The sequence below is a fragment of the Salvelinus namaycush genome, chromosome 3 (genome assembly GCF_016432855.1).
Source record: "Salvelinus namaycush isolate Seneca chromosome 3, SaNama_1.0, whole genome shotgun sequence".
NCBI classification, from domain to species: domain Eukaryota; kingdom Metazoa; phylum Chordata; class Actinopteri; order Salmoniformes; family Salmonidae; genus Salvelinus; species Salvelinus namaycush.
In genome coordinates, this window is record NC_052309.1 from 62706626 (window position 1) to 62734409 (window position 27784).

General features: G+C 43.3%; 1 protein-coding gene across 3 annotated transcripts; it reads right to left on the reverse strand.

Annotated features, from left to right (window-relative positions):
- Positions 1-88: 88 nt before the first annotated feature.
- itga2b (integrin, alpha 2b) lies at positions 89-17810 on the reverse strand. 3 transcript variants are annotated; one of them, XM_038981214.1, is made up of 31 exons: positions 17551-17808; positions 16453-16583; positions 16187-16284; positions 15622-15793; positions 15208-15257; positions 14963-15008; positions 14294-14413; positions 13990-14034; positions 13598-13641; positions 13441-13506; positions 13222-13274; positions 12970-13045; positions 12684-12819; positions 7791-7976; positions 6735-6780; positions 6489-6596; positions 5926-5981; positions 5672-5823; positions 5210-5320; positions 4984-5051; positions 4657-4804; positions 4280-4372; positions 3778-3857; positions 3383-3463; positions 2700-2805; positions 2308-2460; positions 1989-2087; positions 1591-1707; positions 1274-1375; positions 971-1093; positions 89-710 (listed from the first exon to the last, which is right to left on the reverse strand). In XM_038981214.1, exons 1-31 carry the CDS (start codon positions 17721-17723, stop codon positions 588-590), a joined length of 3162 nt encoding a protein of 1053 aa, XP_038837142.1. In that variant the 5' UTR covers positions 17724-17808; the 3' UTR covers positions 89-587. The 3 variants fall into 3 exon arrangements, with proteins under 3 accessions (XP_038837142.1, XP_038837143.1, XP_038837144.1); XM_038981215.1 differs by lacking the exon at positions 89-710 and having other exon boundaries at positions 1026-1138; positions 17551-17810; XM_038981216.1 differs by lacking the exon at positions 89-710 and having other exon boundaries at positions 1028-1141; positions 17551-17810.
- Between the last annotated feature and the right edge of the window lie 9974 nt (positions 17811-27784).

Genomic DNA, 27784 nt, shown 5'->3' on the forward strand with positions numbered 1-27784 from the left:
GTTTGCATGCACAATAGCCGCTATTAATTTGCAGTTGTTTTAAAATGCATATAACATGTCAATGTAACAAACAAAAAAAACGTGTAAGTATTGTACTTTCTTGCCATATCTGAGTTTTTATTTATTATTCTTTTTAATAATAAACACATTATTGCCGGGTCTGAGTGTTATTGTCACTAGGGTCTCCCCTCTACAACAACAGGAAGCTGGCTCAGCCTTCAGCGAGTCATGATGGTCGCCCCAACACAATGGTTGCTTAGAGAGCAGGCCGATGCCATCACACTAACAAGGATATCCCCTCTGTGAACATTGGAATGCCAGTTTGGCTTCAAAAGGACACAAAGTGTTTAATCACGATTATATGATTATTTTAATACAAAAATGCAACAGCTACAAGTTACCCTTTAAAAAACATCTTTAGGGTGCATCTTGAGAAAATGTGCAGTTATAGGGAGTAAAACAAGAAGCCCACAGCAACATTTACAAACCATGTGAAACAGTTTAACACTCAGAAAACGTGTGGGCGTCTGTGTCAAACCAAATAAATACATAAAACACCAGGGTTTCCAGGGTGATGCAGCAGTTGTTTATGCTTGCTTGTCCTCTGTGTTTGGGGGCATCTCAGCGTATTCTGACTGTCCAGCCCCAGCTAGGTGTTCTGCATCGTCATCATCATCACACGGGGGACGGTTGCGATTAAAGAACCCCACCTGAAGCATAAAACATTTACATTTCCAATAGTTGTTTCCTGATTCCGGTTTCATTCGTGTGTCATCGAGGACATTCTCCTTTATGTCCCCTCTAAATTGTCTCCATTTAAAACAAGAGTTACGGGTTTAAGAAAACATATCATTAAAAAAGACAGAGTGATCGATACTTAGATGATCGCTGAGTAGCACCTTCTAAATGCTACCCAGTTATAGGGCCCAATCTTGCGCCACCTGCTGTTTTAACGATGTCAGTACATTACCTTCCAGAAGATCAGAGCTAGCAGAGCAAGGAGGAAGAGGCCAGAGACCACAGCCACAACGATCCACCACACCGGCACTTCCTTCTCTCCATCAGGAGCCCTCCACACCACACTGGTCTGGGTCTACACACACATGGTCAACTGGCTCCAATTAAATCTGTCCAATGACTACTGAAGAAATGGTTACTTTGTGAGATAAGGTTGTGTATGTGCCTCAAATAAGTCATTTATGTCATTAGTAAATAAGTGTTGTCTACACACTAGTGGAAGTGGAAAGGAGAAACCTAAGTTATTTTTTTTTACCTCAGCCTGTCCACTTGGCAGCACTTCAGGCTGGATCTTGGAGGGCATATCTATAACCTCATAGCGTGCTGTAGAGTGGAGAACATAATTCTCATAGGGCCTCTAGGGGAAACAGAATGAGGGTTCCATAATCATTACGGAATAATGTCAAAGAAGTAAGATCTTACAAAGTGCTATCTCAAAATTATGCAGAGCTGTCTGGGAGCGCTTTTCCTTTACACCTATGAATGTAGATATAGTGAAAAATTGTGTGGAAAAGATGTCACTGTGATTCTCTCTTTCCCTATCTCTTCCTCCCTCTCCCTCTTCCCTCTCACCTCCAGGAAGGTCTGTACCCAGAGTCGAGACATCACCTTCACCACAGCGCTCCAGCCTCTCTCCAGACCTGTGGCCTCACACACAAACCTCAGACAGGTATCTCCACTGGTGCAGTTCTGTAGAGAAATCGAGAGAGGAACACACCTGACTGAGTCAACCTGTTTCCCCCATTACACATCAATTCAATGTACCCATCCACATGAGATGTAATATTTTGTTGTACAGCCCCCTCTTGTGGCACATACAGAATATTGCAAGCTGTCCCTGAAATTGCAGCAAAAAAGGAACTAGCCTATCTTACAGTATCACGTAAAGACAAGACCGTTTGATTGTATTGCGGTCAGAAGTACACTGATGCATGTCATTATGTTAATCGCGTGAGGCGACACTTGTTTACCACGTGAACGGTCTCTTTGCGCTGAGGCTCCTGCTGTGCCACCTCATTCTGTTTGACCTTGTGCACTTTACCAACAGTAGTATTCCCGGTCTTCACCAACTGCCAAAACAAAAGAGTGTACTACAATTTCATATGACCAAAACATCATCAAAAGAACAATAGAAAATCTGGTTTTGCTTCTATTTAAGGCAAATATAAAATAAAATAGTGATTTCCTTTTAAATAAACATAATTAATGGTAAAAACAACATAGTTTTCCCGCTATAGAAATATTTGCTGTCTGGCACACTGCAGAGCCACATCATGCTACCTCTCTCACCTGATATGGGTCGATGTCAGGGGAGTCAGTGTGGCAGGTGAGGAAATCCTCAGAAGCGTTGGCGAACACATAGAGCAGGAAGTCTCCATGGTGATGGGTGGGGAACTCTACCTGCACCCTGGCGTTGACCGTGCTCGGACCCAGGTTTCTCAACTGAGTGTTTCAACAAAAAAAAAACATGCTTTCAGATTTCGCTCACTAAGTTGGATCTCATTGTCTATGCTTATATATGACATAACATATACAAAACATACTCTATAAGGGCCTTATGGACTCTTGAAATAGATGTTACACATTTTGACCTAAAACTGCAACAACCTCAGAGAGACAAATGTCTTAAATGCTTTGTTTCTTTTCTGAATGAACCACTGAGTGAACCATAAAAAGGTTACCTCATAGACGTGTTCCACTAGCGGGCCAACCTCTTCTAGGTCAGCAGGATGCTCCTTCTGTTCCCACTTGGCAATGGGCAGGACACACTCAGGTGGAGAGGAGCCCCTGTCCAAAAAACAACAGGCTACAAGGGTGGACCAAACGCTGAGGACAACACTGATAACACTAGCCTGGTCCTAGATAGGTTTGTGCTGTCTTGCCAACGATTATATGGTTGTTGTCATGCATGGCAGCGTGGACAGCAGATCCGGGATCCAATAGATTGCCTCATTTCTCACTGCTCTTAGTAGAATATAGGGATCAGACTGCTTCAGGATGCTTAATTTGCACCTCTTGGTCTTACAGTTAAATAGTCCTAGTGATAATTAGTAACTACGTGTCCTGGGAAAGCCAATAACTACAAGGACAAGAGGAAACCATGGTGTTACTGTACTGTATTACGCTCGTATTAGGACAACATCTTCCAATGGCAAACATCACTCATCCCTTTTGGATATGAGATATTCAGTCTGCTACTTGTCTGGATTGGCAACTCTGAAGGCAGCTCTGAATTGTCACACAGAAAGTGTGTCTCAGGAGTCAGGAGGAGTGCTCATTTCCATGGTAGCACAAAACAGCACAGTTTATGGCTCTGATGATAATTGGAGGATAATTGGAGGACAATGAATGAAGGCCCACCCACCCTCGCATCTCCAGAGCTGCCTCCGCGCTGACATTAATCCTCAGATGGGCCACGTTACTGTCAGGGTTCTGGCTGTTCTTGCTAGAGATTATAAAGGAAGGAAACAGCTGAATGAATGTTGACCATTTCCCTTGTGTCATTAGAAAAACCATGAACCTTCAGCTGACACCTTGAATGTCTAAAATACAGACAACTTGATTAACAAGCATGTAAACCATGTGTATCTCAAAGACCCTAAATATGCCTTACATTGTGCTGATCACTCTACACTAAACATTGACTTTAGTGATCTTGAATTTCCCCCATTAAAATGTTGTATTAAGAACACAAAAACAAAGCCTTGGTAGCATCGAAGGCGTTAAAACCACAAGACGGGATGAAAGTGTTGTTCTTGCCTTTTGATCTGTAATGTGAATGCCACGTGGCTCTCCACCTCCTCCAGGTTCCCCACGCTGAAGAACAGACCGGCCTGGAGCTACGACAGACAGAGATAAGAACATACTGTACTGTATCATTCAGACTGACAGGACAACAGAGCTGTTGCAAACACACAGTCACATGTCATCCACATCCTTTGACAGGGAAGACCCAGAACGGCACTATTATTCTATGTGTAATTCCATGCCAACTCAGTGTGTCCGGCCAGAGTTTGGAAGGTTGGGAGTTCAATCCCCGGCCAAGTTAAACTACAGACTGTAAAAATGGGACCCAATGAGTCTCTGCTTGGCACTCAGACAGCATTAAGGAGATTAAGGTGATAGATTAGTGTCCTGTCCATCAAGCTGCCTCATGCTACGGAAACAGGAGATAGGCTCCTGCTCCAATGAGCCATTCTGACTCATGCAAGGCACGTGCAAGGGTATTTACATATACTATATTTAATTACATGGTGGTTACCTTCTGGCCCTGCTTCATAGGGTTCCCCAGCTCACAGACCACCACCACCGTCTGGTTCTCCTTCTTCTGAGCACAAATCAACCTGCTGAAGCCCTGGGAGAGATGGCACACTCAGACAGCCTATTCATTATATAGTGCACTATTTTTGACATGGGCCCATGAGGCTCTGGTCAAAAGTAGTGCACAATATAGGGAATAGGGTGCCATTTCAGACGCAGACAGTGTGTTTTATGTAGGGCCGGTAGGCTATGCTGACCACATAACCTGACCAGCAAAACTCTGGGCTCATAGTTTTTCCTGCAGGTCACGTGTGTGGGACAGTTGATGTCACTCTGTTAACAATTCCCTTTTATTATGAGCAGGAGAGTGACAGTCACCTCTCTGTCAGTCACCATACTCTGGTAGTGTGTGTTGGCAGGTGGGCGTATCTCCAGCTCGGTCTCGTAGGCCCCCTCTCCTCTGTTCTCCGCTGTGATGACCAGCAGGGCAGGGTGGTCATCCCCTATCAGAAGACGGACGGTAACTCTGAGGAGGGGTCAAAGGGTTGTCTTAGTAGACAGGAATAACACGCTCTAACTAAACCCTATTTTCTCCGCACACTGATCCCACGATCCTACTTGGTCAAATTCTTGAAAATGTAGAATGACCAAGAAAACAGATGACACTACTGAGTGATGAGGAACTCAGGGGAGTTTGACACTCACGGTTCTGCAGTCAGCTTTAGGTCAGGGACACAGACGTTGTCCTCTCCGCAGTCCAGAATGATCCTGGTCTGCACAACACACAGACACATACACACATCTTTATTCCCAAAGAAACAAACACCTACGCTAATTCATAGGTTTCGACTGTGTAATTACCACTTATAAATGTTATTCCTTTGCAAATTAAAATGTTTTAATACATTTAGAATGTAATGTGTGATGTCACCTGTGCGACCACAGCACTCTGGCCATGCAGCATGGCCTCCTGGGAGTTGGACAGGCTGTAGTTCAAGGAGATGAAGATGGGGCTGAGCTTGTCCTTGAACTCTGACTCATGCTGGAAGAGAGACAGGACGCATTACTGACATTGATGCAATTAACCCTCAATTAAATTGAAATTCAGTAAAGATCTACTGCAGTTTAGTGGTAAGACAATATCAATCTATTCCCTTTTCAGGTTTGTCTATTGCCACTGACACTGGCAGTGTTCACAAACTTTTTGTGAGGTTCCTAATAGTATTGTGATTGGAGCCTGTTGTAGTGTCACTTCAGTGAATGGCCACTTGGGGGCATCAGCCTGATAAGAACACTGCTGCACCATTATGGTTTTATTTCAGGTTTTGAGCACTGACCATTGTAATACATAATACAGGCCTATAAATTGGCTAAACTGGCACAAGCAACCCACCCGTAGGTAAGCGGTTTGGTTCCTGCAGACCACTCCCACATCTCTCTGAATGGTTAGCTGAAAATATTCTTGGGGCAGATTGGTCTGCAGCAATAGGGTCCTCCTGGCCATTGTCTGTTTCATCTTGTCCAGCTGAAGCTCTGCATCTAGAACTACAAGAGTGGATGTAGTGTCTTGAACAAACAGACACCTCAAACTCAAGGAGAATATGTATGTTTCCACAGGAATATATGACTTCAGTATGCGTCTCCTACCTATCTCCTCTGGAATGCTGTGGCCAGACACACTAATGCACATCATGACTGTGAAGCTGTAAGGAGAGAGACAGACCGCATCAGTCATAATGCCATTCTGAATTTACAATAACAAATTCACACATCATCACGGGAAAGATCAGTCTAACACAACCGAGAACTGTCCAGACATGTCACACATCTTAATAAAATGTTTGGCACTTAGGATACTACAGCAATTCTACATAGTGCCAACACGTGCATGTTTGCCGTGCCCACCAACATTTGTCCATCATAAATGTTCTTCCCAGTTGGGTGCTGCAGCACCCCCTGAAAATCGTAATAAAAAACAATTGTCACAAAAGTATTGCACTGGACCTTTAATAGTGCTGTATTAGAGGACCGATATAGCGTCTGTAGTGCAGGCAAAACAATTTTTCAGCACCCCCCCACCCCTTGAAAATACAAAAATATCAAATATACATCATAATTAACGCAGCACCCGCACTCCCAAACAACTTCCCGCGGCTATGGATAATGCCCACACTAATGGTATGATACTCTGGTATGAGAAGAATCTTTACCAGGCCACAGGCTCGTTGGTGGTGGGGCGCTGACACTCCTTCACATCTGGGTTCAGGAAGTCAGGATAGAGGGTGAGTTGGGTCTTGGCCATCACCACGGCTTGAGCCCTGGTACCACCCCACACAAACAGAGAATAGACAGTGTGGGTACATTGTGAATGCAAATGTTAAACTTGCTCCAGATAACATTTCTCAAGTTCATTTAAAGTAACGAATAAACAGTTTGTTTGTCTCCCACTACTGTACCTGTACACAGCAATCTTATTGACTCCCCATGCACCAACAATTAGATCTGTGAGGCAACAAAGATTGATAATAACAACTTGCAAGCTCTTATTTATCTAGTCTTGAAACATAAGAAATATAGAGTCATGATACAGCTTTGGAAAAAAATGACATGATTCTTTCTCATGAAAGGGTATCAAAACATAGTCCATGGGATTGATTGCCCTTTTGTAACAGCCAGGACCTCTGCTTTCATATCACAGTGACTCCTAAGAAACTTAAAGTGGGAAACAAAACTATTTTCATGGAAAAAGGTCAGCTGAAAAAAAAGAAATAGTTTTCACAGTGACCAGTTTGTCTCAAAGAGTTGAACTGTAACAGCCTCACTGGGGAGACAAGAGACAAAGAGCGCCGTAAGTGTCTTTAAAAGCCAGAGGTGTTGCACATCAAAAAGCATTGCTGTGTTGAGAGTAGTTCACTAGTCTCCAAGGGACACTAAATGTATCTCCATTTAGTGCTCTCCCCTGACAAATGTTGGCCACTCTACTGCATGAGTGACCTTTCTGTTTCTCTCTCGTGTGTCCGAGAAACTTTGCCTTCGTCTCCAGGGGGACGGGAGACAAACAATATGTCAGAGGACGTTTTTACTGGGACTGAAAGGACTTTGTTAAGTAGTGGCAACATGTCCTTGGGTAGGAGTCAGCTACAATGAAAAAGACAACAGATATCTTTGCTGCTGCTGTTGTTGAACTGCGCCAGAGGCTGATTGTGGAGTCGTAAGGGAAGAGAGTGACCTCCACGTGATCTTACAGGTTGACATCTCCAAGTGGTCTTGGCAAGCTTGACACTGTGACTTGACAAGAGAGGTAGGGACATTGTTGGGAATTGTTGGCCGGGGTAAGGTTTGTTGTTCCATAACTTCTCAAAACTTGATGAGATTATTATTTCACGTTTTTGGGCTAGAATCAAATACTTCAAGTCAAAACACATGTATAACCCAATATAATCAAATCCACATATATTCTAAATCAAGGTAAACAAGCCTACAGTTTCCGAAGAGTTCGTTTTCAGACTAACCTGGGTAGCCATTTGAATCAATGTCAGTGGCCCCTCTCAGGGTGAAGCCAAACTGTGCTGGAGAACCTAGGGACCGGAAGGGACTCTCGATGACCTGGGTATACTGGGGAGACAGTCCATCGCTAGTCCCCATGTAGACGAAAACCCTCCCTTCAACGCCCGAGGATGGGGCTCCAACAGCAACATCTGAGAGAGACAGAAACACTTTATAGTGATGAGTAATCCACGGACAGAGTGCATTGAAACACTGCTATGACAAAAGCATTCCCCACCATTAGAAAATTTTGCATTTCAAGAGGGAATCATTTCAAGAGGGAATCATTTCAAGAGGGAATCATTTCAAGAGGGAATCATTTCAAGAGGGAATCATTTCAAGAGGGAATCATGAAATCAAAGATTGTTTCCGAAAGGAGATTAAAGTGTTTTGCAGCAGATATTTTCACATTTAATATCATTCCTTGTTTAAGTTACCCAGAAAATCAGATACTACTGATGGAAGGATATTGACCTCATCCCGTCAGTAAAGGATGCCTGGTTATTCTTTAAAAATGCATTCCTCACCATCTTAAATAACCATACCCCATTCAAGAAATTTAGAACCAGGAACAGAACTTGGTTCTCTCCAGACTTGACTGCCCTTAACCAGCACAAAAATATCCTGTGGCATTCTGCATTAGCATCGAACAGCCCCCGTGATATGCACATTTTCAGGGAAGTTAGAAACCAATATACACAGGCAGTTAGAGAAGCCAAGGCTAGCTTTTTCATGCAGAAATGTGTTTCCTGCAACACAAACTCAAAAAGGTTCTGGGACACTGTAAAGTCCATGGAGAATAAGAGCACCTCCTCCCAGCTGCCCACTGCACTGAGGATAGGAAACTCTGTCACCACCGATAAATCCATTATAATTGAGAATTTCAATAAGCATTTTTCTACAGCTGGCCATGCTTTCCACCTGGCTACCCCTACCCCTACCCCGGTCAACAGCACTGCACGCCCCACAGCAACTCGCCCAAGCCTTCCCCATTTCTCCTTCTCCCAAATCCAGTCAGCTGATGTTCTGAAAGAGCTGCAAAATCTGGACCCCTACAAATCAGCCTGGCTAGACAATCTGGACCCTTTCTTTCTAAAATTATCTGCCGAAATTGTTGCAAACCCTATTACTAGCCTGTTCAACCTCTCTTTCATGTCGTCTGAGATTCCCAAAGATTGGAAAGCAGCTGCGGTCATCCCCCTCTTCAAAGGGGGGGACACTCTTGACCCAAACTGCTACAGACCTATCTATCCTACCCTGCCTTTCTAAGGTCTTCGAAAGCCAAGTTAACAAACAGATTACCGACCATTTCGAATCCCACCGTACCTTCTCCACTATGCAATCTGGTTTCAGAGCTGGTGCACCTCAGCCACGCTCAAGGTCCTAAACGATATCTTAACCGCCATCGATAAGAAACAATACTGTGCAGCCGTATTCATTGACCTGGCCAAGGCTTTCGACTCTGTCAATCACCACATCCTCATCAGCAGACTCAACAGCCTCGGTTTCTCAAATGATTGCCTCGCCTGGTTCACCAACTACTTTTCCGATAGAGTGTCAAATCGGAGGGCCTGTTGTCTAGGCCTCTGGCAGTCTCTATGGGGGTGCCACAGGGTTCAATTCTTGGGCCAACTCTTTTCTCTGTATTCATCAATGATGTCGCTCTTGCTGCTGGTGAGTCTCTGATCCACCTCTACGCAGACGACACCATTCTGTATACTTCTGGCCCTTCTTTGGACACTGTGTTAACTACCCTCCAGACGAGCTTCAATGCCATACAACTCTCCTTCCGTAGCCTCCAACTACTCTTAAATACAAGTAAAACTAAATGCATGCTCTTCAACCGATCGCTGCCTACACCTGCCCGCCCGCCCAGCATCACTACTCTGGACGGTTCTGACTTAGAATATGTGGACAACTACAAATACCTAGGTGTCTGGTTTGACTGTAAACTCTCCTTCCAGACTCACATCAAACATCTCCAATCCAAAGTTACATCTAGAATTGGCTTCCTATTTAGCAACAAAGCCTCCTTCACTCATGCTGACAAACATACCCTCGTAAAACTGACCATCCTACCGATCCTCGACTTCGGTAATGTCATTTACAAAATAACCTCCAACACCCTACTCAACAAATTGGATGCAGTCTATCACCGTGCCATCCGTTTTGTCACCAAAGCCCCATATACTACCCACTACTGCGACCTGTACGCTCTCGTTGGCTGGCCCTTGCTTCATACTCGTCGCCAAACCCACTGGTTCCAGGTCATCTACAAGACCCTGCTAGGTAAAGCCCCACCTTATCTCAGCTCGCTGGTCACCATAGCAGCACCCACCCGTAGCACGCACTCCAGCAGATATATTTCACTGGTCACCCCCAGGGCCAATTCCTCCTTTGGCCGCCTCTCCTTCCAGTTCTCTGCTGCCAATGACTGGAACGAACTACAAAAATCTCTGAAACTGGAAACACTTATCTCCCTCACCAGCTTTAAGCACCAGCTGTCAGAGCAGCTCACAGATCACTGCACCTGTACATAGCCCATCTATAAATAGCCCAAACAATTACCTCATCCCCTACTGTATTTATTTATGTATTTATTTTGCTCACTTGGAACCCCAGATTTTCTACTTTTCACATTCACCTACTGCAAATCTACAATTCCAGTCTTTTTAATTGCTATGTTGCATTTCCTTCGCCACCGTGGCCTTTTTATTGCCTTTACCTCCGTTATCTCACCTCATTTGCTCATATTGTATATAGACTTGCTTTTGTACTGTATTATTGACTGTATGTTTGTTTTACTCCATGTGTAACTCTGTGTTGTTGTATGTGTCGAACTGCTTTGCTTTAACTTGGCCAGGTCGCAGTTGTAAATGAGAACTTGTTCTCAACTTGCCTACCTGGTTAAAACCTTTTCTCAATAGGGGGTGCTGTTTGCACTTTGTAAATATTTTGTTCCCAAATTAAACTGCCTCGTACTCAATTCTTGCTCGTACAATATGCATATCATTATTACTATTGGATAGAAAACACTCTCTAGTTTCTAAAACCGTTTGAATTATATCTGTGAGTAAAACAGAACTCGAGTTGGAGCAATCTTCCTGTCAGCAAGTGAGAAATCTGAAATCAGCCAGGCTGTTCTGAGGTCAGTTTATTAATTTGCATGTCTTCTATTGGTTGAGATGCACTGCATACGCCTTCCCCTGGATGTCAGCAAATAGTGAGAATTGGAATGGAGTTGCTAGGCAGATCTGAGGCCATATAAATGGACTGGGAACGTGGGGTCCAGTCTTTCCTTCTTTTGCCATGACGCAAGACAGACCTCAGGATGGCGTTCTAGAAAGCTCCCGTTATAGCCCTTAGATATATCCGGCTCTGATTTTATTCGATATAGGTGTTAAAGACATCATAATGTTGTTATTTTAAACCGAGTTATATCAGTTTATATCAGTATATTGCGATTTTCGGATATTTCTTTGTGCTGCGTTCTAGTGAGTTGGGCACGTCTGGGCCACATGGCTAATGTTTACTGCTAATTCCAAAGTTGAAGGCGACAATCTACAACCGAGCAACGATTCTTTTGGACAAAGGACAACTTGCCCAAGATTCTGATGGGAGCTCATCAAAAAGTAAGAACTATTTATGATGTTAATTCGTTGTTCTGTTGAAAAATGTAAAACTCATATTCCGCCATTAATGCCGGTGCGGTCTCGCTTTAACGCACGCTGTATGTCGTAGTAACGTTAATTTTAAAAATCTAACACAGCGGTTGCATTAAGAACTAATGTATCTTTCATTTGCTGTCCAACCTGTATTTTTTAGTCAAGTTTATGATTAGTTACTGATTAGATTAGGTGCCACTCCCAAGATTTCTCCCGACATATTGTTGGCAGCTTGGCTACTATTCTCATTGTATAACCACGATTTGTGCCGCTAAATATGCACATTTTCGAACAAACTCTATATGTATTGTGTAATATGATGTTATAGGACTGTCATCTGAAGAAGTTTGAGAAGGTTAGTGAAAAAATTAATATCTTTTGCTGGTTTATTCGTTATCGCTATTGTTGGCTTGAATCAATGCTGTTGTGTGGTTGGCTATTGTAGTAAGCTAATATAATGCTATATTGTGTTTTCACTGTAAAACACTTAAAAATCTGAAATATTGGCTGGATTCACAAGATCTTTGTCTTTCATTTGCTGTACGCTGTGTATTTTTCATAAATGTTTTATGATGAGTATTTAGGTAATTCACGTTGGTCTCTGTAGTTATTCTAGTTGCTTTGGTGAGAGTTGTGATGGTGGCTGCAATGTAAAACTATGATTTATACCTGAAATATGCACATTTTTCTAACAAAACATATGCTATACAATAAATATGTTATCAGACTGTCATCTGATGAAGTTGTTTCTTGGTTAGTGACTATTTATATCTTTATTTGGTCGAAATTGTGATAGCTACCTATGCAGGAAAAAAATTGTGGGAAAAAAAAGTTGTGTCTTTTGCTATCGTGGTTAGCTAATAGATTTACATATTGTGTCTTCCCTGTAAAACATTTAAAAAATCAGAAATGATAGCTGGATTCACAAGATGTGTATCTTTCATCTGGTGTCTTGGACTTGTGATTTAATGATATTTAGATGCTAGTATTTACTTGTGACGCTATGCTAGGCTATGCTAGTCAGCTTTTTTACTGATGGGGGTGCTCCCGGATCCGGGATTGTGATGAAGTAGAAGTTAAACAAAGGTAAAATAAAATAAATAAATAGAAATTCTGCTGCCCCTGAGGCAGTTACTATATTAGAAGGGAAGATACGTATATTATAAGTCAAATGATTGTATATCAGAGCCTCACCGCTAAAACCGTCCTTGTCCAGGTCACCGAGGGGGGCGATGGTGCTGCCAAAGCGCCCGTACAACTGGGAACCTGTCAGCTTCTGGTCTGGCTTGGAGTGGAAGGTGGAGCGCTCTCTCTGCAGGTACACACTCACCTGGGAAAGGATTACACACATCCATTGTCTCGGAGCTGGGTATAAAAAAAGGTTCATAAAAGGTGAATGGAGACTGCACACTGTGCTCCCATGTGCTAGATATATTTGATAACATTTCGACCACCCAGGACTCATTAGGTTTTCACTCACCTGGCCCACCTCCTGCAACTGCTGGCCCGACACACGCTCCATGAAGAGGGGCGCCCCGATTAGGATGTCGTCTAGTCTGTAGTAGACAGAGGACAGAGCAAAGAATGGCTGGACATTTGAGCTCTCTTTCATGGTTCCTTGAGACAGCAAGCCAGCAAGCCAGTGGCTTAGACGTTATCAGGTGGTTAATTCATGTTTAATACTTCCACGATCAAGGACTAAAAAAAAGTAAGTATGAGAGTTCTGACATACCCATCATTGTTAATATCAGTCACTGCAACGCTGTGGCCAAAGTAAGAGGCCACCTGCAAGATGAAAGTTGCACGTGGTTTTGAGTGGACTACGTTGCTCATGACTCAGAAATCAACGTAAAGGCATATCTGTATAGACATGTCACATAGTGATCACTTCTTCATCACTCTCCTGTAAACAAGTAAATCGAAATAAAATGTGATGGAAATGTAGTCTCACCTGAGAGCCTAAGAATGTGTGTTTAACTCCCAAAAAGACAGGTGTATTTCCATTATAGATTTTGACCTGGATACAAAGCCACAACGTTAGCTTAGATCACTCTCTAATAAATGAATATGGAAAAGTAAATGATCATAATGCCATCGGGAGCCCTTACTGAGCCTGCTGTGTTGCGATCATTAGGCACTCCAACCACATAATCTGAAACAGAAAATAAATGCTTGTACTGGATTTAAAACACAATAAACCAGACTTAATTCATGAATTATTGAGAAATGTTTCAACCTTTTGTATCTTACTGACAAATGTTTGAAGGTTTTGTACAGCTGTCACCATCACTACCAGGCACATAAAGTGTAGGAAGTGTTATTCTCTAGTCTGGTCACCGCTCTATGGACCTATGTGCTAATATTCCATTCCTTGCCATTCTTTGTCATGCAAAACATGAACAAATGTTTGGCATGACAATGAGTCGGAATGATAGTACAAACTGGGACCAGGCTAGTAATTATCTGGTTGTGTGGACACTTTTGACGGGAACTTTCTCACCTGGTATTGAGTCTCCAGTGAACTCGCCAGTGGCCACAGAATACCCTGTTGGCGAAACCTTTCGGGTTTATTGAACTAAGGAGAATGTCACTGAATATCATTGCACTGAATATTTTAGGCCAGTGGTTCTCAAACCTCTCTTCGGGGTAGCACACCTGATTCAACTAATCATCAAGCACTTGATTAGGGGAATTTGGTTTGCTAGTTCAGGGTTGCAACAAAATTGTGAAACATCTTGGCGTCTCTGAGAAGAGGCTTGAAAACCATTGCATTAGACCACAAGTCTTGCGTGTAACCCTCTTACCATGGTAACGATCGTATCCACCAGTCTCAGGGGAATGGGTTTGTCCTGCCACATAAGGTTTGGCATTCTGGCTCTTGGCACTGTTGACGATGTCAGGCAGTCCTGCACTGATGACCTGACCTGCAACAGAAAGGTTAAACACCGCAACCATCATTTGGTGAAGACACTTTAGTAATGTTTATACATATTTATTTCATAATATTTTCAGTAATATTAGTCAAATTAAGCAGACAGGTTACCTCCCACATTAACAATGTTCTGACATGTTGTTGCCCTAGGGCTGGCATTTGCGAGACTATATAATAATATGATAATTAATCAGGCTCAGTCATCATCAACCTTCCCGGAGACGTCCTAACAATAGGGCTATTAATGTATACATGTATCCTAGGAGTGTTGAACAATGCAATAATGGAAGCCACCATAATTATGGAAGCCACCAGCCTAAGAACCATGTATGGTGACATTTTATATTTCTTGTTCTTAGTATTTAGTGTTTGTCCACTCCATTTTTGTTCAATGCTCCAGCAGCGGAAGCAACCAACCCCCATTTCCCAGCAGCCTCAGAAAGTGTAGCATCCAGCTCCAATGCCCCAGCAGTTTTACCTCAGGTGTAGCGTCCAATCTAGTTTAACCAGGCTAATAATGGCACCAGATGGCACATGTTACCTTGAAAGTAGTAGCCTCCAGGAGCACCGATAAGGAGCCTTCCCTCCTAGAATAGTACAGCGAGAAACAAATCAAATTGTTATAGATGGTATCATAACACTGTTGGTGTAATTACTACCTTACAGTATCATAAACTATGTGGATCTAACTGATCTATTCTGCTACTGAACATGACTGTGTAGTATATAACATTATATGAATCAAAAATGAAAAAGTGTGATGAGAAATGTTTGGAGCGCGGGCACCTTTGTTATGTCGGAGCTAAATCCCACTTCACAGTATCGTCTGTCGTTAGCTGGGAATCAAGATCAGGATCAAATATGAAAACATGCAGAGTAGAAAGAAAGACCAGCAGGCAAACTTTTGAACATGAAGTCAACTGGTATTTTAAGAAGGAATACCCTAGTAGTTTTGTGGCATAGCAGTGACAATGATACTCAATTACCAAAAGAGTTCTGACAAGATGCTTGTTTGGCTGTGTTTACACAAGCAGCCCAATTCTGTTCTTTTGCCCAATCTGATTGGTCAAAATAACAATTAGTGGCAAAAGATCAAAATTGGGCTGCCTGTGTAAATGCAGGCTTTAAGTTTTGAGTGGACAACAGAGGAACCTGTTACTGTACTGTACAGGTACTATTGGCATGACTAATATCTCTTACTGTACTTCAATTCTTTGTAAACTTTCTCAGTCATGACATCTCTGCAGGGGGAGAAGTTGACCGTTTCCCCCGTCAGTGTATTCAACACTAGGCAAGTCCCCACTGGAGTGTTCTGAGCCTCGTCACGTTCCCCCACGTCTATTACGTTCCAGTGGAACAGGGGGGCACAGGCCTGGCGCAGGGGGACGGAGTGAGAGAGAGAAGGGAGGAGAGAAAGAGAAAGAGGGGGAGAAGGAATGTGATATAGAGATAAAGATAAGGATATAAAACAAAGTATTGTAGAGAATGACCGCGAGAGAAAAAAAGTTAATTAAGAAGGAGCAGAGGCATACAGACATTGGTAGAAAGAGAGAGGGGATCGGTGGTTGGGAGAGGAAAGAAAATAAATTGAGGGAGGGAGAGGGGTTCTGTAAAATATTTAGAGGATCGATATCTGATGCATTCTATACTGCACAGTGACTGTACACAGCAGCCTTCAGACGCACAGCAAAATGAGTGACTGGTTTATGAGAATTCAAAGGGTGAGAGAGTGCGAAGAGTATTGTGAAACAACGGCTGGACTCACCACAATGTAGTTTCCGGAGGATCGCACAGTAGCACCAAACCACTGGTGGGACTTTGAAGAGCTAATCACTAAGTTCTGTTGAGGATAAACCTCATCACCTGTAGATACATCAGACAGCTCAGTTTGTCAACCTTTTTTGTAATTGAGCCCAGAATAAATAAATATCTACTTTACTTACTTACTGATCTGCAGTATGATAATATGTTCACAGCTTTAGAAAAAAATGAGAAACGCATGAATAGGACTTTTGATAAGTAAAGGTTTACCTTTTGTGTCAAAGGTCATGGTAGTACAGGCCCCTCCGGTCTGTGCCCAGGGACAGAGATACACAGCCCCCGCCTCAGTGACTCCTGGCTGACTGGTGTTGGCTCTGGGGGCCCCAACCACAACACTGATGCTGTGGGACAGAAAATACTAGGGTTAAAATATTCTCTTTGGGATTCCAGACAAGCATCTGATGAAAAGCCATTCAAACTCCACATACCTTGCCCAATTTAATATAAGAGTAATACCAGCATATACAGTATATCACCCAAAGTATGTGGACACCTGCTCGTCAAACATCTCATTCCAAAACCATGGCCATTATGCCGGAGTTGTTCTCCCCTTTGCTGCTGTAACAACTCTTCTGGGAAGGCTGGAGCATTTCTGCTTGGACTTGCTTCCATTCATCCACAAGAACATTAGTGAGGTTGGGCACTGATGTTGGGTGATTAAGCCTGACTTGCAGTCTGCGTTCCAATTCATCAGCAAGGTGTTCGATGGGGTTGAGGTCAGGGCTCTGTGCAGGAGAGTTAAGTTCTTCAACACCGATTTCGACAAGCCATTTCTGTACGGACCTCGCTTTGTCAATTTTTGTTGTTGTTGACATTTTTACATTAAATGCATTGCATCCGCGGACAAACAATTTTGGCGAGGTGCGCGCTTCAGCACTTGACGGTCCCGTTCTGTGAGCTCCTGAGGTCTAGCACTACGCGGCTGGGCCGTTGTTGCTCCTAGACATTTCCACTTCACAATAACAGCACTTACAGTTGACCAGGGCAGCTCTTGTAGGACGGAAGTTTGACAAACTGACTTGTTGGAAAGGTGGCATCCTATGACAGTGCCATGTTGAAAGTCACTGAGCTCTTCAGTAAGGCCATTTTACTGCCAATGTTTGTCTATGGAGATTGCATGGCGGTGTCCTCAATTTTATACACCTGTCAGCAACGAGTGTGGCTGAAATTGCCAAATCCACTCATTTGAAGGGGTGTCCTCATACTTTTAACTATACAGTGTGGTTTAACAGATACCATAAAAACGATGCAATGCCTATTGATTGAAGCAAAGCCAAAACTGACCAAATAGTATATTGCAATACTCACGTTTTGTTGCTAAACTGATAGAAATCTGCAGAGAAGCCAAAGAAGCTTCCCTCAGGGCCAGAGAACTCCGTGAAGTTAACCAGGTTTAGATTTAAGGTGTCAGAGTAATGTGGGAGAGCAAATAGCAGGAGACCCATCATTTGTATTGATCTATGAATCCGGTGTTCCTCCATCTTTTTCAGCTATAGCTCTTCTATGTCTCCGTCAACTCCCTCACTGCAAGTGAAACTGTAATCCAAATTTCTTCTTCCCCTATGTGAGTAATTCTTATCATCTTCAGCTGCTTTTCGCAAGGCAGGGAACTTACACAGTAATGTCGAGAGGGCTGTCATAGATAGCGCAGAGTTGTTGATGTGTGTTGAAGGATTTTTTTCTTGATAAGCAAAATGTATTTGCGGCTCTCATTGCGTTGTGTTGAGTGGAGTGTAACTAACTGCTTCCTGTAGATAGGACTTTGCAGAGAACATTTTGTGACATGAAGTGAAGAGATGTCAGTCTGTCAGAACAGAACTGCAGCTCTCAGACACATTGGCACTTATATTTCTAGTGTTATATTAACTTGTAAACAACGTCTCTCATAGTACATCAATGAAAAAATAAGTACACGATTCAAGAGTGTGCATAACCAAGGTATAAAACTCTCGTGATGTGGATCCAGATACAAATTTTTCTATTTTTTGTCTCTCAGTTGGGAGAGAGAAAGAGAGAGAGAGACACAGACAGACACAGATACAGACACACAGAAACACGCACAGGGCAGGGTTGCTGGGGTTTGAGAGATTATGGAGACACTGGTCAATTACACCCAAGCCCTTCCTTCCCAGGGCATGACATCTCATGGAAACAGATGGAAAATGTAAGTGGACCTGGCACAAAATGACCCCTGTAGCTTCACACTCACTTCCCCTGTACACACGGTAGGACGACTCAGTTCGCTTTTCAGCTTTAATAAACTCTTGCACAAAGGATATGAAAAACATGGCGTGCCATTTCAATATAGTGAAAAACAAATGTAGAATTAATGATGTAATAAAGAACATTTTACTGAGTCATACAGCTGTCATTTAAATATGTATAACAAGACAAACCCCGTGATAGTGGTATATAAAAACACGTATTATAGTGATCTGTCCCATAATGTGAATGATTATACAGCTGGTACCCGTACTTTAACTGACCTGAATGAAATCACCTTGGACACTCATTGACATATCCAGGCTTTGGTCTGGATGTACATTATCTGCTTCTATAGATGGTTCAACACCTCAGAGAGGTACAAAGATGCACAAAATGAAGTCAAACTGACAAACAACATGATTGTGAAGAACCTGAGATGGTGGATTAGTGTTTTGTTCAGTTCTGAAATATCAGATTACTGGCCAGAAAGGAAACTATCCAGTACACTCAGGAAAAGAGAGGAGAAAGCAGTCTCCCAGAGAATACAGCAGAGTATATTATCATAGCTACATTGTAGATGTGCATGAATACTGTAGATGTGTACAAATGTCGAGTTTCTTCACTCAGTGGTACTCAACGATGGACCCAGCTAGCATTACCACTTGTGTACACCAGTGGCAAATGGTCAGATATCAGAGAATGGTGCGTGGTCACCTTTGGTCAATGGTCAGAGAATGGGAAGATAACTGCCTCCATCTCTACTCCACTGTGTGTTCCAAGGTGGTGGGCTGTTTGAGTGGATCCTTGGGAAACAGTTCCTTAAACTCAGCCAACCAGTCGCCAGGGCTACCCCATCGTGGGTAGAGCACCAAGTCATGTAGCAGGCCAGCTAGTAACGCCCCCGCACACGGCCCCACCCAATATACCTGCAGAGGAGAGAGACACTTTTTCGTAAGTAGATTTGTATGCGTGAACTGTGGTGTGATGTTCGTAAATAGTGTCAATATACTTTTGTAATTTCATGGAGTCAACTTGTGTTTGGCCAGGCTCACCCAATGGTTTTGAAATTTTAAAGTGACCACAGCTGGACCAAAAGACCTAGCAGGATTCATCCCACAGCCAGTGTACCCAATCTGGTCAAAGGTTGAAGGTAAAGAGAGAGAGGGGGAGAAAAAGAGAGAGAGGGGGTGGCATGAAATCAAAAGATAAGTCATAGGAAAAATGTAAAGATCGACAAAATGTTTTAATAGACAAAATCCATCAAATTACCCATAGAAACTCTATTATGGTCAGACAGAATTTAAACGAGCACAAATAGGATCTGGCATCTTCCTTACCGCCACTAGATTTCCCAAAATGACAGACAAGCCGACCACTACAGGACCCAGGAGGTGGAAGGCTGATTTGGCTCGAGACGTGGCGAGGACACAGACTACCAGCTGAAAGGTGATGGCTGTCTCCACTGTGAGGGCTTGGCATGGGTGGACACCCAAGGCTACCTGGAAAAAGAAACATTTTACAGATATCAGAGCTGGATTCATTGAGTTAAAATGTTTATAAACACCCATAATCAATTAAGCCCATACAAAAATACAAAGACGTTTTTGGCAAAACATTTCTAATAATGACTTTTCGGAAGCGACAATACTACAGAAAAACAATACTTCACTACAACCTAGAATCAAATAAAAATGTATTAGACGTGACTCGTGACCTCGTTCATCCCCAGATGCCCTCTGAGCGGGACAGGCGCAATTCCCATGAGAAGCGCACAAGCACAGAGTGCACCGAGGAGCTGTGCCCCCACGTAGAGGACAGCTCTCCAGGGGCTCACCCTCAGTCCTGCAGCCAGAGCCAGGGTCACAGCCGGGTTCAGGTGGACCCCTCCTCCAGAGGTAGCAGGACCCAGGCACACAGACACCACAGCCACGGAGGCCCCGAATGCCAGGGCCACATGCAGGGGGTCAGGGTGGCACTCGGAGAGGGGCTGGGAGTCCGAGAGAAAGGATGGGTCGGACTCTGAGGACAAGGCATGGAGATGATGATCACTGGTGGGACTGGAGAGGCTCCCATCCCAGGCTGGAAGCTGGGGCCATAGCACCACCGAGGCCAGACTGGTGAAGAGGAAGATGGCAGTGCCCACAAATTCACACAGGAGGTCCCGGAGGAAGGAAAGTGTCCAAATGTTCTTCAGGACCAACGCCAGACTGGAAAGGACTTGCATGATGGATGAATGAATCTCTGTCTCTCTGTTGTCCTGTTTCTCTGTTTGTTTGTCGCTCTGCCATGAAACACATCCAGGAGTCAGCAGCAGCAGAACCAAACAACCACAAGGGACTGCAATGGGAACCTATATAGAGGGGGCATCTACCGCTGTGTGACGCATATATCAGCAAGGTGGCCTCTTTCTTTCCCCGCTGGGATTATTTACCTGTCCCCTCAGTATACTGCTTGTATTGTGATGTGTTCTGAAGGTGGGTAAGGGTGGAGGGGAGGTGAGGTGAGGAGGCTTAGCTAAGCCAATGCATGTTTTGGCTTTCTGCTTTCCTGTACTCTCAGATGGCTGCCGGTAAATGTCGAGTGGTGTCCTCTTTCCGGGGGGGGGGGCACAGATTTACCCATAGGTAATGAGCGGCCACTAGTGAGGGGCCGCTAGCGTCTGGTCTCTCTTTGCAGCTGGGGGGTCTCCCCTCATCCTTCTTCTAACTCTCTCACATACACCCTTGCCTCTGTTTCTCAAAGAAAAGTGCTTCACCAGAGAGGATTATATGGTTACCTGAAGCTTCCTTTCTTTCAGGTGGAAGAGGAGTGTGGCTGAGGATTGAGCTGAACAAGCCAAAGCCAACTAACTGATTTGCAATTAGTGGTGCCCTGGGATTAATCCAAAAGCCGTACTTTCCTGACCTGGGGTCAACCAGAGTTTAGGATCAATTTATATAATTTAAAATAAACTGATCAAGATACTGTCCACCCAAAAAGAAGCCAAATACAGCATTTTAAGCCAGCGTAGCAGGTAAAGGATGCCAAGAGAGAGGCATTTTTAATCCCCTCAAAGGGAGCTCTCTCATCACAGAGAGTGGCCAGGGAAGCTTTAGTGTAACAGGGTGACTAAGAGAGGGTGGGGGAACTAACCACGACCACAGTAAAGCATGTGAAGGTCAGTTAGGAACAATGGCAGTACAGTTATACTGAGATTCCCCTGTAGAGATAGCTTTCTACCAAGGTCATGGAATCTGATACAGTACCTGAGGCTGGTTGAGTCAGGACAGGGATAACTGTGTAAAATATGATATGGAGAGATGGGGTTTCAACAACATGTGGAGATGGGGATGAATGTAGATGACAGGGAATGTCATAGTAGGACATTATACATAAAACGGAAAAAAGGGAGACTACAGTATGAGCCTTTAGACTATACAAAGTATCAATTGGTGTGTGTGTGTGTGTGTGTGTGTGTGTGTGTGTGTGTGTGTGTGTGTGTGTGTGTGTGTGTGTGTGTGTGTGTGTGTGTGTGTGTGTGTGTGTGTGTGTGTGTGTGTGCGTGTGTGTTAACAAGGGGAGACTATTGAGGCCTGCATTTGTGAAATGTTTGTCATGTATTAACACGAGGTGGGTATCTTCAAAAAGTAGACTACAGTATTTTTTCTTCTTATAACTAAAACACAAGTTAAGAATGGTTAGCTGCAGATGCTGTGCAATGAAATACAGTACATCGATTCATTCAGTTAGTGTAGAGTCTGCTGTCCTTCAGTTATTAATCATCCATCCATTGTCATATCCTCCATCATCTCTACTGATTCCTGCCTCCTTGTCTCCTCGTTCTCTTGCTTTCCTGTCTTCCTTACGGACAAAGAACTCCTTTATGCACCCCCTCCCCTGATTAAAACAGCTTTGAGTGGCCCTCAGTACTTACCACTAATGGATAGAGGGGTATAGGGGATTTGGACTGTGACAGTCACGTGCGCCATGGCACCATCACAGGGAATTGGCGGCAACAGAATCTAAGGTGTTGTGCACTTGTTCCTTTTACTTTTCCCTCTTCCCTTGCTTTTCTGCAAAGGTCAAGCAACTTGTTTTTCTTCTATGGGACTGATGCTCTCAGATGGCCACGTGTGCCTATTCTGTTTCCCATGCCTGGCCCATTCCACATGTATCCGATGATGACCCACTGATTTGTGATTCCCTCTCCTCTCCACTCTCCAGAAACGTTAGGAGGACTCTGTCTCAGTTTGTAGCTGACAGAGATTAAATTATGAGATTGGGTTCTGAACATTCAATGGCCCGCCAATACTCCCCGTGCAGTGGTCACACAAACACATTCGACTCCAGACTCACTTTTGACATTTGCATGGCCATGGGACACACTGGAATATATACGCGCCGTGCCATCACTTTTCAGAACGGGAACGATTGGAGCTGCACAGCGGGAGAACTGAATGGGAGTAATGATGTTTTTTTCCTGCAGCCGCTCCAACTCATCCTCAACTTTCTTTTGCCTGGTGTACGGCACTGTCCTGGGCTTGAAAAAAGCAAGGCTCGGCCTGAGGATCCACGAACAGCTTATCTGCAGTACTCTGCAGTGTGCCCAGTTCATCTTTGAAAATGTCACTCGTGTGTGTTTTATCTCACCCCAGTTCAGTTGTATTTTGGTGAGCCAGTCACACCCTAGTAAACTAGGCCCATTACCTTTTACCACCAGGAGCCGTGCTCTCGCTTCCTGGCTGTTGTATGCAATGTCCACCTCCAGAGCCCCCAGCAATGGTATGGTCTCCCCGGTGTATGTACGCAGTCTGATTCCTGCCGGTGTGAGGGCAGAAGCCTGTTTTGAGCCTCACATTTGTTTGTAGGTCTCCTCACTGACAGCAGAGGTAGAGGCCCCCGTGTCAACCTCCATCCTCATCTACCTCCGCTGTAGCATAGATAGGCTCTGCACGCGGCTCACTCACATTAAACATGTTGTAGGAGCAATGCTCTTCCTCCCCTGCGTTCTCTAGGTTGTGCGCTGCTGACTGTTGCTTCGTCGCTGTGAACATGATCTGTCCAGTCTGCCCACCATCTGGCTTGCTCCTCGGACCCATGCATTGTTTTGCTAAATATCCCTTTCTGTTGCAATTGTGATAGACAGTATCCTTGAACTTACAGTTGTTTGCTTAATGTGTTCCCCCACATCTGAAACGTTCCACTGCTTTTCCCCTTTTTCCTGCCGCCTCTTTTGTCACCTGATGCACTGAACAACTTACACTGTTGGTCTTTTGAATATTTTACTAGCGGCCATCTCCATCCGTTGAGATAGTTCCAATGCTCTCTTGAAAGTCAGTGTGGCTTCCCGCAGCAAACGGCGCTGTGTGCTGTCCTCATTAATGCCACAGACTAATCAGTCACAGAGCATGTCCTCTAACATAGCCCCAAACTCACAATGTTCAGAAAGCTCACATAATTCAGCAACAAAGTTAGCAACAGACTGACCTGATTCCCGAAAATGGAAGTTAAATTTGAACCTTTGGACAATCACTGAAGGCTTTGATTTGTGGTGAGTCTGAACGAGAGCAACTAGTTCCACAAAAGGAATTTCTTATTGTGACTTGTTAAGCACATTTTTACTCCTGGACTTATTTAGACTTGCCATAACAAAGGGGTTGAATACTTATTGACTCAAGACATTTCAGCTTTGAAATGTTTGATTCATTTGTAAACATTTAGAAAAATATAATTCCACTTTGACATTATGGGTTATTGTGTGTAAGTCAGTGACAAAAATCTAAATTTCATAAATTTGAATTCAGGCTGTAACATAACAAAAATGTGGAAAAAGTCAAGGGGTGTGAATACTTTCTGAAGGAACTGTAAACATCAAATAGGCTTATATTTATTCCTGACCAGCAGATGTCACTAGTGTATGGATGCCCATTCCCACCACCCATTGTTTAAAATATAAACCTCAATACTATCTCAGCATTTCGAGGTGTGAGGTTATTTTCAATGGGCCTAGAGTTTTTCCTGATCTTGTAGGCTAACCTAACCAGATACAACTGCGGACCCTTGTAATAAATCAGCTGTGAAATTGTTTTATACGGGCTATGATGGGCCCAGATTTTTTCTAATCATGCCATATGGTGTTTAACCCTTACAAAACCGGACCCAGTTTTCCTTGCATGAAAATTAAGCAGTGATTTGGTATGCCAAAGGAGACCCCAAATAACATATTTCTGTTTTTTTTGTATAATTCAACACTCAGCAATAGTTATAAATTCAGTTGAGCTGACATCCATTTATCTTTGGCTTTAGTCATCAATCTAGCAAGAGGGCAATATTGTATTAATCCTAACTCAGTTGCTAGAGAGAAAGGAAACACCTCAGGGATTTCACCATGAGGCCAATGGGAACTTTAAAGGCCATGATAGAAGAAAACTGAGGATGGATCAACAACACTGTAGTTACTCCAAAATACTAACCTAAATGACAGAGTAAAAAGAATGAAGCCTGTTTGAAAACATGCATCCTGTTTGCAATAAGGCACTAAAGTAAAACTGCAAAAAATGTGTCAAAGAAATTAACTTTGTCCTGAATACAAAGCTTTATGTTTGGGGCAAGTCCAACACAACATATCACTGAGTACTACTTTTTATATTTTCAAGCATGGGGGTGGCTGCATCATGTTATGGGTATGCTTGTCATCGGCAAGGACTAGGGAGTTAAGCTCAGGCAAAATCCAAGAGGAAAACCTGGTTCAGTCTGCTTGTTCAGACACGGAAACAATTTCACCTTTCATCAGGACAATAACCTAAAATGCAAGACCAAATACACACTGGAGTTGATTACCAAGATGACAGTGAATGTTCCTGAGTGGCTTAGTTACAGTTTTGACTTAATTAGGCTTGAAAATGTTTGGCAAGCTGTCTAGCAATGATCAACAACCAACTTGACAGAGCTTGAAGAATTTTGAAAATAATAATGTGTAAATATTGTACAATCCAGGTGTGCAAAGCTTTTAGAGACGTACCCAGAAAGACTCACAGTGTAATTGCTGCCAAAAGGGAACATATTTAAAGGAAACATATTTACCCTGTGAAATAAAAAACAAGAGGATTGTAAAATTCTAACGATATTCCAACATCTCTCAACGGTAGGCCTACACTGCTTCTTTTATATATGTGATTCTAAAGGACGGAGACATTGCATCCCGTTGACCTACTTTAGAGAGAAGAGGTGTCTGGTAGGCTATACTCTGCCACCATGCGTTTGCCTGGGCTCTCAGTTTTTCTCCAGCGCCAAAAATCTGTGCCCACAAACAACCCAGTGTTCCCTCTATGCCCATGTGAAACTCTTTAGTGCCAATTCATCATAGAAAATCATTCAGAAAGAGCCATGGGTGAGATGAGCTATCATGTCCAGTCTTGTTCAGGGCCCCAAACCCTGAGACTGTACAAATGTCTTGACCTTCACGATAGAGCAAACAGGCCGAATTTATGTACAGTATTAATATGTTTGTTGTTAATCATTCATAGCTCAGTTGTAAGAGCTGATTGGCAGTGGCACCTAAAGCCATCAGGCATTATTTTGACTGATGGAGGGAGAACCAGAGAGCTCCATAAGTTTCTGACAGGCCTCCCATCTATGAGGCACGACAGGCCCTATAAAGTTGCGTGTGTATATGTCAAATCAAATCAGATTGTATTTGTCACATGCGCATAATTCAATAGGTGTAGACATTATCGTGAAATGTATTTATTTTACCTTTGTTTAACCAGGTAGGCAAGGTGAGAACAAGTTCTCATTTACAACTGTGACCTGGCCAAGATAAAGCAAAGAAGTTTGACACATACAACAACACAGAGTTACACATGGAGTAAAACAAACATACAGTCAATAATACAATACAAAAACAAGTCTATATACAATGTGAGCAAATGAGGTGAGATAAGGTAAAGGCAATAAAAAGGCCACGGTGGCGAAGGAAATACAACATAGCAATTAAAAAGACTGGAATTGTAGATTTGCAGTTGGTGAATGTGCAAAGTAGAAATACTGGGGTGCAAGGGAGCAAAATAAATAAATAAATAAATACGGTAGGGGATGAGGGTATTTGTTTGGGCTATTTATAGATGGACTATGTACAGGTGCAGTGATCTGTGAGCTGCTCTGACAGCTGGTGCTGAAAGCTGGTGAGGGAGATAAGTGTTTCCAGTTTCAGAGATTTTTGTAGTTCGTTCCAGTCATTGGCAGCAGAGAACTGGAAGGAGAGGACGTCAAAGGAGGAATTGGCCCTGGGGGTGACCAGAGAGATATACCTGCTGGAGCGCGTGCTACAGGTAGGTGCTGCTATGGTGACCAGTGAGCTGAGATAAGGCGGGACTTTACCCAGCAGGGTCTTGTAAATGCCTACTTACAAGCCCTTAACCAACAATGCAGTTCAATAAATAATTGGGTGGACTTTAGCTCTTCTATGAATAGAATTTCCACTGATATTTGCATGCTCTCACAAATGATTGACATTAATTGATTGCTGATTGTCCTTAATTGATTGCATGTGTGTGCTGTGACTGAGATTTGCTGTGCCTAAAGGTCTGAACTTTTCAACCACCCTCCTGTGATTGGAGCATCCCCTAAACTACTGTCTCTTTCATTGCAGGTAACGCCCTCTGCCTCCTATATAAGCTGTTGTGCACAGCTGTTAGGGCACTGCGGGGAGCAGGAGTGTGGCCATGGTGCTGGAGTACAAGATGGCAGGCAAAACTACAATGGTCTGAGCTGCGGAGCTCTGGTTGGAGATAACTCATACTGGCATCCGTCCTAAACGTAGTTCACGCCGTGTTCAGGGTTGTAGGCTTTCGTTTGTAGTTCTTGCTCCAAGCACCACTCCCTGTGCTCCTCCATACTTGTGATGATGGTGGCTTCACCAGGTATATTTGTTATGATAATGAGAAGATGTACGATGACACGTATTGCTTTAAAAGTGACAGTAATGTGATTGTAGTCCTAAGTATTTGTTGTTATGACATTTTATATATATTTTTCAAAGTTTTGCCTGGTCTATTGTATTGCTCATGACCCAATCCAATGGGTGGCCTGTCACAAACCTGTGTCTTATACCGATTAAGGTGTTCCCCCCCATTAACCTTTTACTGCAGTGGGCTAAATCAGGGTCACACAGTGTTTGTTGGTAGTCTTAAACTAATATACTTTGAAAAAAAAGAATACATCTCAAACACAATGATGGTCTTTCCAACAGTCTTAAATTAGTTCCCACATATGCTGAGCACTGGCTGCTTTTCCTTCACTCTGCAGTCCAACACATCCCAAAACATCTCAATTGGGTTGAGACTCGAAATTGAGCTCA